The 12,732-nt window shown below is 47.8% G+C and overlaps 1 protein-coding gene across 6 annotated transcripts in view; it reads right to left on the bottom strand.

The window, feature by feature from the left end:
- CAMTA1 (calmodulin binding transcription activator 1) overlaps positions 1–12,732 on the bottom strand; it is an 857,550-nt gene that overhangs the window by 9,403 nt on the left and 835,415 nt on the right. For 2 of the 6 annotated variants that reach the window (XM_043573689.1, XM_043573685.1), the window contains exons 17-22: positions 11,675–11,862; positions 10,956–11,202; positions 10,054–10,125; positions 8,275–8,295; positions 6,634–6,827; positions 5,768–5,842 (exon numbers count right to left, since the gene is read on the bottom strand). In XM_043573689.1, coding sequence (XP_043429624.1) covers positions 5,768–5,842; positions 6,634–6,827; positions 8,275–8,295; positions 10,054–10,125; positions 10,956–11,202; positions 11,675–11,862 — 797 coding nt within the window. Of the gene's footprint in view, positions 1–3,165; positions 3,197–5,767; positions 5,843–6,633; positions 6,828–8,274; positions 8,296–10,053; positions 10,126–10,955; positions 11,203–11,674; positions 11,863–12,732 lie in introns of all 6 variants that reach the window. The other 4 variants (XM_043573690.1, XM_043573687.1, XM_043573686.1 and 1 more) reach the window with 3 other exon arrangements.

Raw genomic sequence — 12,732 nt, 5'->3', positions numbered from 1 at the left:
TGTCCAGGAATCACTCTTCAGAGAATAGTCTCTCCAATCTATGAGAACGCTTCCTGATACCCACAAAACCCCAAATATCTTGAAGAGGGAAGTGGAAAAACCATTTTCTAACTGGAGAAAGAGGCATTGTCCTCTTTAGTCTCAATACCCGGAGGATGAATCTGTCACGTAATTCAGTTGTTATTTCTTTACGTATGAGGTATCTTGGGTTTCTGCTAGGACACTACGTTCCATCCTGGTCAATTTAATCGGAACCCAGCCGGAGAGTCATGTTTTCAGTACGTGCCCTTCAAAAACCTCTCCAACCTCAGCAATCCTCACTGTTTGGAAAGTAGTATAACACCTAAGTTAACTCAGAGAAATAATTAAGATTACCGATTTAAATATCTCTCTGTGCACAACAAAAGTTTTCTCCTAAAAGGGCAGTAGTTGTGCCCAAGACAAATCAAATCCCTAGGAGAAGCTGGAGGATTTGGAAACTCCACTTTAAGAGCCTGGATGAATTAGGGGCTAAGCCTGGAGGGAAGGCTGCATGAAGACACGAGGACTCTCGGCCGAGAGCACCGGGGGGCTTTTTCTTAGCCAACCCCAAGTGAAGACTGGTGTACTGTGCCTTAATTCCGATGACTGACCTCGTCTGCCTTTCTGCATACCCTTCCGCTTCACCCACCGAGGACGTGCGGCTGAATGGTGTTTGACAAACTGCGCCACAAAACCGAGTTCCTTAAGTTATCAAATATCATCTTTTGATGCAGAAAGCTTAAGTGTCTTAAGTATGGTATGTACATTAATAAAAAAAAAAAGTATGCTAAGTCGTTTGACACAAATTCCACCAGTAAGAACTCTCCTCAGAGAATGCCCTCCCTCCCCACGAGTCATTTCAGCTTGGGGACTGTTGGAGGAAGTGCCACTGTGACTGACGTCTCTGCTCTCGTCTCTTGACCGAACCCAGAGGGGGTGAGATCCTGCCGGTAACTAGACAAAGCCACAGATAAGCTAGCCCTCCATCCACACAGGGAGAGAGACAGGACCATACTAGAAGGAATCTGAGCTTCTCAGCTGCTCTCTCTCCAAGCCCCTGAAGCCCGGGAGGCCCGGGGGTGTCAGGGAATTCCAACTTTCCGTGCCCGAGGAGGAGGTTTAGGAGCCTGTGACGATGGATGCAGCAGGTGCTAAAGAAGTTATGGTAGGGACTCTCACATGGAAAAGCCCCTTTGGAAAACGTTCTCTTAAAAACGATCACTGACGTACCAGAAGCTAGCAAGCTTCCGAAGTGCGTAGGCAACCACTTTTACTAAATGTTGGCTCCTTGCAGGGATCGTGTTAATTGCACGTCACATGCAAGATACTACAACTGTTTTGTTAAACTGACTCTTGGGGCCTGCATTTGCTCTTTTGCAGGGTTTGTTTTTTTTTTTTTTTTTTAAGTGGAAACAAATATTGTTTATGTATGCAGAGAGTGAAAGGGAAGGGAAAGAGAAAGAAGTGGAGATTTTTGTCCCCTTTTTTGAATTTCAAACACAGCCATCTCTGAGCCAGTTCCACCACATGGGACAACTGGGGACAACTGCTTAATTCTCAAGAGGACTAGCTAGTAAATGTACAGACCAGCGGAACTGCTTTATTCTGTTTTACATACATTTTCTTTCAGTGACCACCCATGGTTTTAACCACGTGAGACTTTAAATCTTATATATAGGGGCTGGGTCTTATTTTAGGAAGAACTTATAAAAACTCAATTCTCCTCTCATCGTAAGCCAGCAAACTGCAGTCCAGGGGCCACATCTAGCCCAACGAATATCTGTGTAAATAAAGTTTTATTGGAACACAGCCATAACCATTCATTTACATATTACCTACTGTTGTTCGCAGGCTGCAATGGCAGAGCTGAATGGGTGTGACAGACACTGTGTGGCCCACAAAGCCTAGGATATTTACTTTCTTTGGAAAGCCTTTTAAGAAGAAGTTAGACGATCTTTGACTTAAAATACAATGAATAAATACCAGCATCGACATAAAGGCACTTAGATGAAAAATACCAGCTTCAGAAACATTAGAAGTTTCAGAATTTTTGAATTACAATCTCTTCTCAGAAATCTTACAAATGACTCAAGTCGGGGTTAAGAAGGGAGGGTGTCGAATGGAGTGGAGTTGACGGGTGGGGGCTCCCCTGCTCCCCTGTTATTTGCTTAAGGGCATCTTCTCTTAAGTCCATCGGACAAAAGGTGTCAAATTAATCTACATTCGGATCTGCTTTGGGTGAATTCTATCCCTGTCTTTTAAATCAATTTCCTGACACTAAATCCTTTCCTCTACCTTCACGCATGTGGCAGTCGCCTCTGGCAGAGACTTCTGCCCCTTGTGTATACCTACAAACCAGCATCATAGTCTAAAACCTCAAGGACACCAACAGTGTCCATCGGCTACCCTACCTCTTCATCATCATTTCTTTAAAATACAAATTCTATTGGAATGTCCACTCTTAACTGCTATATAGAATATGCAGATTTAACACACCTTCCACCCCACCGTCTTTATTCAGCATTGCCATTAAATTCTGGAAGTCGGGTTTGCTCGCTCTTTAATAATGAATGCGCTGCATTGGTTCTGAAAGGGCAGCTTCATGTGCTGACTTACCTCATGGCACCAGGGAAAGGGAGATTTACAAAACGAAACTACAGGAACAGGGTGATGGGGGAAATAGTAACTCTAAACAAGAAATCGATTCGTTTAAAAAAAAAAAAAAAAAGCCAGTATCACCTGGTGAGCTTTTTTTGCTTTAGAAATTTGGACACAGCGGTAGTTGAGAGAATTGCATGGTGGCCAATGATCTGAGTCACCAATAGCCACCTGCTTGACGTTTTCTTCCAGTGCAGCCTTGTTCCAACTCCACCGAGTTCTAAGCGTGCCCTGTGGCGGCTTCAGAAGGGCCTCCCTTTCGCTTACTCATGCATTTGTACATCTGCTGTACGTGACTGTGTTTCATGTTGTATAAAGTAGCAGTGTTAGTAATTAGGGTTAGTTTTCATTTTGTCTTATTTCATTCAAAATGGATGTGAAACTTACTGGCATACCTAGGCTGCAGCCCCATGCAAGCAAGCAAAAAGCAAAATATTGAAAATGGAAGATAAAGGTAAACACTGGCTAGCAGGCAGCTAAACTCACCCTTTTGTACAGCCTATGGTCCACCAGGGGGCTTTAGACAGTAAAACAACACCAAAGAGCTATTAGCACGTGAGGGTCACAACAGAAACCTTATACACAGCTTTATTTCAACAACAAAAAAAGAGTAAAAAGTGGTTCCCCCTTTTTTTTTTTTTTTTTTTTGGAAAGAAAGAAAAGGAGAGTGGTGATGGGGTATGTGAAATGAGCAGGTAGAAAATTCACCAATTCATCGTGAGGTCTAAAAACGCTGGCGTCACATGACTTGGCAAAATTCTTAAGAGACAGGACCCTGATTGATTCCTGAAGCCATTACCTACCTACCTTTTCTGAGAGGGTGTTATATGAGGTTTTCTATTTTAATACTTCGCAGGGACAAGACACATGACAGTTTCTCTTAAAATAAGACCCAGTACCCCAGCGTGGAAAGAGGGTTCCGTTCATCCGAGGGAAAACATGAGCTTTCGGTTCTGCCGATTCTCAGGATTCAGGGATGGGAAGAGAATACGGTCGGTATGCAAAAGTCATCAAAATTTGCCTGCTCATTTTTTTCCAGCGTCTAAACCATTATGGGGCAAGTCAGGAAAAGAGCCACTAGGGGTCTTTATTTTATCCCAAAGAATGAATAGGAATTCCAAGTCCATAATCTGATGTTCTCCTCACCACAAACCTTCTTGCCACCCTCAGGAGGTTATTACTTGTTGAAACACGAACTTAAGAAAGGTGAAGTCCTCACGAAATTCTTCTCAACTAGCTTGTAAAGAGAGAGCTTTGAAAACAAGAATGAGAGTGTTCCTTTGTTCAGCTTACTCTGGGAGCCGGCCTTTTAGGCACGGATGTTTTGCCTAACTGTCTTAACCTCTCAACTCACCCAATGCAGACACAGGGCATGGCTTTGGACGAGAAAAACAGAGAAGGAGCATGGGACTTGATGTGAGTTTGCTCGTAATGACCAAGGTCGCATTACCCGCACGTATTTTCAAAGTTTGAGGTGAAGACTAGGAGAAACAAGGAAAATTCAACTTCCAAACATTCTGGCTCCAAAGAAGAGCCCCGTAAAGCTAATTTCCTCGAAAAGGAAATCTGTTGTGAGAGTGTTAACCCCAGTCTCAGCAGGGCTGGGGGAGACAAACTGGAGGGGAGAAAGGAAGGAGGGAGTGCGAGCACAGGCGAGCACGTCCAGAAAAGGGCGGAGGGAAGTCCCTGATCATGTCGACCAAACACAGAGAATCTCACGTTGCCAAAGGTACGGCCCAGGGGGGAGAGAAGAGGGACTGACCTCGGCAGGGATTCTAGAACTAACGTAATTATGTCACAGGCGCTTCATGTTTTGATACGCATTTCCTAACAAGACTTCCCATTTGAGTATCGATACGGGTATCTCATTGGCCAGCTGGCCACGGGGAAGGAGACCCCAGGTGCTGCAGGGTAGAGGGCAGATGGGCTGCGGAGGTCTAGTAAGTGTGCGCCAGCCTCTTTCCAATAGCATCGCAGCTAGAGAACGCCAAATACAGCCTGAAGGATGTTCTCTTTAAAATTTTTATTACGATGAACGTGTGGCTCTGAGCACACTTCCTCTCAACATGCCAGAAAAGAATTCTTTTGTTAGCAGAAGGAGGAGCACGGATGGCCGTTGACCCCTACTAAGTCTCCAAGTCGCAAACATTCTCGAAGTTGGCAAGTTTTAGGAGTAAGAAAAACTGAAGTGAAAGGAACCGTCTGAGGGATCGAACTGAACCTAGATGCTCGGGGTTTTGGCACAGTGAAAGAAGAAGAGGCAGGAAGACGCCAGAGAGCTAGTTTCTGGCTGGAGATCACAGCTCCTGATGCACAGGGAAGCCACAAAACCACACAGGGTCACCGAAACGCAGCCCCGAAGGCCACCGGCACAGATGTCAGCCCAGAACCCTAACCACATCAGGAAAACAAAACAATCTCCCCGGCTGTCCCCAAATCTAAGGAAAGAGCCTGCCGTCCACAAAGGAACCTCAGATTTGAAGGAACAAAGAGGAACCCCTCTAGCTGGCCTGGTGGGAAGCTGCCCTTGTCTCCGGGGGCCTGTTTTCTCCCGATGGAAAACGGAAAACGCACGTCTCCGCGCAGACGGCTTCCCTCGGCTGCACACGTCCAGCAGGGGGCGCCCGCGACGTGGCAGAAAGTCTCCGTGGGAAACCCTGCCCGGAGTCGGTGGTTTTCTGCCTCTTCCCTGAGAACAGGAACTCTGTTTGTTCTCTGGACACAAGCTGGCACAGGAGGGGCTCGGAGTGGAAAGCACGCTGCGGGGTGGCGTGCAAGTAAGAGGTTGAAGAGAAAACAGGCAGCAACCCAGTCCCACTAGGCTGTCCTCGCACCCAAACTGAGACAGGAGACCCGGCAGGAATCTCTGCCGCTCAACATTACAACGTGCCGTGAGGCAGTTCCCGGTGCTCCCAGTGCAGCAACTCGGTCCCTAGTTAGAGATCGGCTCTCCTACTGCCACTTGGGACGTTTACTCTGATGAATTTCGGGGAACTGGCTTTACGCAGGAGTTCATGAGTGGTTAGGAGGGTCAGGGTCGTTTCACTGCTCTCGATGAGTAAACCGTCTAGATGAGGCTTAATGTTACCTGTGGCGGCAGCGGCGTAGAAACCTCATTATTTTTCGAGCAGCTTGGTCCTGCTTTTTGGTTAGCAAACTGCTCCTGAAAAAGCCGGAACATCACTGTCACGGGAAGGGTACCGCCACGCTTAAGGCGCAAAAGCTGAAAACGGGTGAGCGGGGACAGAGGACGTGGCGAACCCGACCACACCCGCAGTACGGCCTTCGGCACACGGGGTGTGGGCGTCGCCGGCAGAGAAGGGGGGAGGCCGCGGATGGCACTCTGGCCGGCCGTAAAGGGTAAGGGTGGGGGTGGGGGGGGGCGGGGAGCAGGGCCGAGATGGAAAATACGGTGACAGCGGGCTGTTCTTTCACGAGTCTTCATGAGCTCATTTTGCGGAAGAAGACCTTCCGGCCCTAGACAGGCTTAGTCTAGAGGCTGGTTTGCCCGAGTCTGCTACTCTTCTGGGCTGTTGGGTTCTGAGCTTCCATGGGCAGATTTTACTGTGCTCCGTCTTCATTACTGTAAGACGGACCATAGCTCACCTCTAGCTAGCCTCCCCAGGTCTCCCCTGCAGCGACGCCACACTTTGGGTAGGGGGCGCCCCTCTCCTGAGTAGGAAACTTCGGTCCTGCCAAATTCTCACCCAAGCATCACGATAACTGGGTGGGGGTGGGGGCGGGGGCGGGGTGGAGAGAGGGGCTAAAGAGATACAACGGTCGGTGAACGGCTCCGGTATCGCTACAGAGAGTCACAGCATCTAGAATGGCCCCTAAAGAAAGTCACTGCAACGCGCGCGTTCGGCCCCCGACGTCCAGGCAGGGCCGTTCTTTGGGCGACGCCGAAAGCTTCTCTTCCCCAGACAGCCTCGCCTCCACGAAATCTCAACCCACCTGAGTTTCTGTTGTACAATTACAGCTGTTCGGCGAGCCTGCCGTCTTTTGCTACATTTCTTATAACTCCGGTAATACTTCTGGATCAGCACCGCGGCACGCCGGCTCTGCTGAAATTTTTTTTGTTCGTAGTAACTTCGGAATTTGCTCTGGATTAGGATGGCAGCCTGTGTCATCTTTTTATAAAGTGCATACTGCAGGGAGACAAGAACAAGCAGAAGAGTAACAGTAGCCACCGGGCCTATGTGTCCTTTGGGTTTGCTGGGGAAGGGAGAGCAGGAAAATGCTTTGACCCTTTATTATGATTATTACTATTACTATTACTATTATGGTTATTATTACTACTCTCTGGTTTGGGTTCAATTATGAAGGACGCAAACTAGGAACCTCTTCACCTACCTTTCCCAAATGCAAAATATTAGTTTAAGGGTTGCCTTCAGACAACGTATTGCTTCAAATGTGCTTTTCCCCCCCAGTATCAAATATTTTGCCCTACTTGGAAACACATTTGATAGCAATACACTTAGACATTTAGGAATAATGAGAACACATTTAGAAGGTATAATTTACATGCTTAAGATTAATATTTACTGTCCCATTTTAAGAGAACCTTTTTTACGCATCCCAATCACCACCATACACACGCCCACTTGGAGCGGTCAGCCTCCGATTCCTGACTATCGTTCCACACGACACATGTCTGAGTTGCAAGGTCCCAAATACAAGGCTTATCATGAAACGCTGACACCTTTAAGACATTTAACCTGCAAGAGATTAACACTCATAGGACCGACACAGGGGTAATGCCATGGAACCTGGAAAAGTGTCACGGAACCAGGGACTTCCCCAGAAGCCAGGAGCGGTGACCCTCCGCCCAGCCGGCTGCAGAACTACACACAGGAGAAGGAGTTCTCTTCCATTTCGGTCTCTAGGCACTAAAAACCCAGAGCTCTCCATACTTCAAAAATGCGATGTTCGAGCTTCTAATGGGACACAGAAGAGGAGGGCTCTGGGGTCAAGAAGTCACAAGGAAGCACTTTGCTTACAAGAAGGCAACTTACCATCCTGGGGGAAAATACTCCTGAGAAAAATCCCTGTGCCTGAGGACATCCCTGCCTGTATGAGCTGGACTGAGGGCCGGGAACGGACTGACCTCTCAAGAAGGTTCAAGACACAGGACCCTTGTGCAAGAATCCTCTCAGGTCTTGTCTGACCTGCTTTCCGTTTTCATTTGCCCCAAAATCTCCTAAGACAAGAACGCTGCATGCTGCAGGGCTCCTGTGGCTTTCGTCCACTCGGCCTGTGCATACTGCACATGCAGAAATTACTGGAACCCAGGGAAGCACGCTGGGCAGCAGGGTGGTGCATTTTGGGGCTCGCGGGGCTCACGGTAATTGGCTCGGATGGATTCTCTAGACGGACATGGCCAAGAAAGTGTCCAATGACTGTTAATGCCAAAACCCACTGCAACGGAATAGCCACATGGTCCCCAGAGATGCACCGTACTTCGGCGGCCTGGCAAGGGGAGTATGCCTATTTCAAGACCCTGCCGTCTTAATGGCCCCTTCTTATCGCTGGTGATGGGTGTGGCGTTTGTGACTCTGGTGAAATGGTTTGTGAGAGGGACTTGGGTGTCATTACCTTCAAGGCTATCCATGTCAGCTTGGGGAGAAACAGAAAATACAAGATTAATGTTAGACTGCTGAATAGAATGAAATTAAAAACCAGAACCAATAAAACTCCCAACCGGAAAAAAAAAAAAAAGAAAAAAGAAAAAGGCAATCTGGCTATCTTAATGCCTTCTGTCTTCCAAAATTATTTGTCTTCTACTTGCCAGTATTTCAAAAAATATTGCCTTCTGTCTTCCTGGCTGTAGACAATACTTCTTTGGGAGGGTTTTTTGTTTGTTTGGTTTGGTTTTTGTTTTGTTTTTAACTTATTTTTGAAAAAGAGAGGGCGTGAGCAGGGGAGGGGCAGAGAGAGAGGAAGACACAGAATCCGAAGCGGGCTCCAGGCTCCGAGCTGTCAGCACAGAGCCCGACGCAGGGCTCGAGCCCACAAACCGTGAGATCGTGACCTGAGCCGAAGTCAGACGCTCAACCGACTGAGCCACCCAGGCGCCCCTGGGACGGCGTTTTAAAAAAACAAAAACAGAACTCATGTTTTGGAATAAACGCCTGTTTTAATCACAGACCTGACACGTGGATTCTGTGTGGCATCTGTTCTAATGTGAGCGTGGCTCCCTGCTGCAGAGCTCCAGGGACTGTGGTGTCAGCGTTTACACAATAAACCTTCATTTTCTGGGATCATGAACTCAATTGGCTATAAGTCGAGGACTCCTCCCAGCCCACCCCCTTTCACTAATCCTAGAGAAACTCAAGAAAATGGCAACCCATATCAGAAATCAAAGTGAACCCTGGATCGGAGCAAGAGAACATAGTACCACACTTCCACTTCTCAGCATCCACTATTCCTTACATAAGCATTTAAAACCTCCGTATGGCATAGTCTCATAGAAGGTTCTAGAATCTACTGACAGGCCTGAACTTTATCCTATGGACCAGTCAAAACTGAATTTGGCAAGTTTGTATGGTTTCCAACCACCCAGGTGGTTAGGAAAGTCTGATATTTACTTAGTTTCTCTGAGCCTCAGCTTCTTTGTTGAAAAACAGAAATAGTTATTTACTTCCAATCATTGTAGAGAGCACACGTGATGGGATGATGTGCCCAAAAGATCTCGTATATCCTAGGGGCCCCGTACACATTAGTCAGTTCCCTTTCCCAAGGGATGGCAGTTAGGTAAGCTTACAGGTTGTTCTGGAAACAGCAACCCTGTGTAAAGAACACTTAGAAATTCTTCCTGCACGTCTTAACTGAGGAATGCAAAAGCAGTTTAAAGATGTTCTGAGCTTCTTCAGAATTTTACAAGTCTTCGTGTGAAAACGGATGGGAGGAAGTGGAAAAGAAAAGTGGCTGGACAGTATGTAATTTATACAACTCAAGGTCAAAGATAACTGCCACCGTTCACCTTCTCTGACCACCACACCAAACTCCCTAGTGGAGTTAATGGCTACGGAGGCTGTAGACAAATTACTAGAACACAGATCCTCCCTTCAGACGCAGATAACTTCCTTTGTGCCAGATCAACGTCTCAGCTGGGAGATCATACCGGAAGGCCAACCATCTGAACAAACACTACCCTGTGGGATAAGCTTGACTGCAAAGGTTTTGGGGGTAGTTTTTCCCTTCCCCCTCTGGAATATTTTGTGTTTTGTTTTTTTTGGTCAACATAATTCAAAGTTGGTCTTTGAATCGGGCACTGGACATAGTACTCTTAGGCCAAACCACATGCTAACATCCTCAGGGGCCTGCTGTTTGGACAAGGTGCACTTCCTACTGTGACCCAGAGCCGTGGTTTACCTGTTTGTATTTCCTGTAACAACGCTGAATGACGGCAGCAGCCACTTCTTGCTGTTCTCGCAAGGGTCGGCCCTTAAGGGTAAAGTGAAGCGAAACCACGATTTAGTGTAAGAAATTTCAACTTTTTAAAGACTTACACAGACCTGTCACTCACGTATAACTTTCTCCGAGACCCCAGGTTTACCAAAATACAGTGATAATCAGTTATAAGCAGAAATCAGGAAAAAAACGAATTTACAGAATAGATCTCCCATTCCTGCTTCTAAATAGAACTATAACAGTTGGATGTTAGGAGGCCTAAAAGTCTTCATTTGCCAGGTATTTAACGAGTCAGGTATTGCACTATTTGTCCTTACGCGCTCTGCCAGATCTCCATCGTCGTTCCTAACCTAACCCCGGCTGCTCTACTGTGGGATCAATGATGATTGGCTTTTAACACCTATTCAGGGTGGTCAAAGGCTCCTTTGAGAATATGGAAGGCCACGGACCCTGTCCCACCAAAAATGCACGCACACAAGCTTCACCATAAAATCTTAGGAGTTCACGGGCCACCTACGGTCAGTCCCAGGCCTCCATCCAGTTAGAAATCATTGCTTTGGGTCATAAATTCCTTGCGGTGGAGGTGTCAACTTACTCAATGTTAACTAAAGGATAAATATCCATTATCACTGCCAAGAATAAACTGAGATGCTGACATCGCACTACTGATCGGTTTTATTTCACTGAGGCTTCTGAAAATTATTAATAATTTCCTGTGACATAGTAAGTCCAAATAACGATTCTATAGAATATACAGTGGGAGAACAAAATGGCATCAGGTTTTAGTTCGGATGATTCTGACTTTCGTCTATTCTCCCCCATCTTACGAAACGTCACCACATCAGAGCTCTCTTCTACTCTACCTTGTATTTCCGGAAAGCGGTCTGGACGAGCCTGGCAGCTTCATAGAGTTCTCTCTGCTCGTGATCAGACAGAGTCAGCTGAGCAAATTCGTTCTCTACCTTCTCACTGGTAGACGCGCTCAGGAATTCAGACCAATCTGCTGCTGAGGGAAGGCTGGGTTTCTCGAAAGCTATTTCACTGACTGGGGAGCCGACAGGGCTCAAGCTGGTATTAGAAGAAGGGGTTAGAGGCTCGTTATATGCACTTCTGAAACAAGAGGAGACACAAGGGAGAGAGACTGGTGACTGATCTGCACGACCCATTACATACTGAGTAAAGAGACAAGAGCCACTGCGCACCAGCAAGCATATGCCTTCCTTCAGTGCAGTGAGTTGCTAAACATCCTCTGTACTGGTAACTGTCCTTCAGTGAGTGAGTTCCTACTGAGTACCTGCTACGAGTTTAGCACGATGCTAAATACTAAGCCCACTGAAGACATTTTCCTGCCCTTGATGAAACTTCAATTGAACTGGGGGGAGAGAAACATCGTGGGACACGATCTCACACGCACGAGGGGAGGGAAGTCACGGAAGAGGTGGGGAAGAGGGACCTGAAAGTTTCCTTCCTTCCATCGGGAGGTCTCGTATCACACAGCATTCATCAGACTGAATGAGCCCCCCGTGCCCTTCTCTGAGCCCGGGAGTTCACGCTGGTCAGTGGCCCACGGACTTCCACGGACCTGATCTGGGCAGCGCTTGGCAGACGATCGACATCGGCCAGGTAACTGGCCAGCCAGCTCATGGTACTGCTGATGGTGGCAGTGTCTGTTCTTTCCAAAGCCGAGGGCTCCGTGGGCACAAAACTCTCCTGCTTGATTCGATCAGGCGTGGCTTCGATGATGTGCTCTGCCAAGGTCATCATGTTCACCTGGAAGCCGGAAGTCACAGAAACACTCATGTTAAAAGGGAACCGCAGATGTTATCCAGCCCCCCCCGCCCCGACCCTGCCCACCCACGGGAAGAGAAACGAAGGGAGGGCGGCCCTCCACCTCCATCCGCTGGACCCCGGTATCACTGTAAGGTTTTACACAACTCACCCGAGTGTGCGGACGCCTGATTCTCTCCAAATCATAGTCTGGCCTGAAACCTTTAGTCAAATCTTAGGGGACTTCTGCCTTGTGCCTACTCTCTGCTCGCGTCTAGGATCAACCACTTAATGGAACTGTCCCTGGGTACGTGTTATCTGGTGACTCTATGGGTAACCTAAGGGATGCCCCCCCCGCCCCCCCCCCCACCTCCCAGCAAGGCCTTGCCTAGAGACCCCCAGTCCTCTAGAGGGCAGTGCCGAGCCAACCCGAGGGGACAGTTCATGGTTGACCTAAGCCAATTAGATGATCCTCTTCTTGATTTCCCACCTTCCTGTGAACGGAAGGGAGGACATGGGACCCGCTTCTGGACAACGAGCCTCTCCAGACATCTGCTGCGGGGTTTGGGGCAAAGCTTCTGCTTTCCTGATGAACAGTATCAACGCCCTGGGCTCGTCCCCTCCTCTTCCTGCCTTGACTACAGACAAGCTCCAGCACCCACGTCGTAACCGTGAAACAACATGCGCCAGGGGGAATTTCGCCAAAAAGGACAGAGCGCTCAGGGGAAAATCTCGGTCCCTGATGGCGTCACCGAGCAAATGAACCTGTGCATTTCTTGTCATGTGAGAAAAATAAATCATTAGGCTGCTGATACTCGCACCCCAAATACATTCCTAACAGATACAATTAGGGCTCCTCACTGAGAGTCTGCG

This window comes from Prionailurus bengalensis, chromosome C1, assembly GCF_016509475.1.
Source record: "Prionailurus bengalensis isolate Pbe53 chromosome C1, Fcat_Pben_1.1_paternal_pri, whole genome shotgun sequence".
NCBI classification, from domain to species: Eukaryota; Metazoa; Chordata; class Mammalia; order Carnivora; family Felidae; genus Prionailurus; species Prionailurus bengalensis.
The sequence above is the reverse complement of the archived record's forward strand: the minus strand, read 5'-3'. Positions and strand labels throughout refer to the sequence as shown.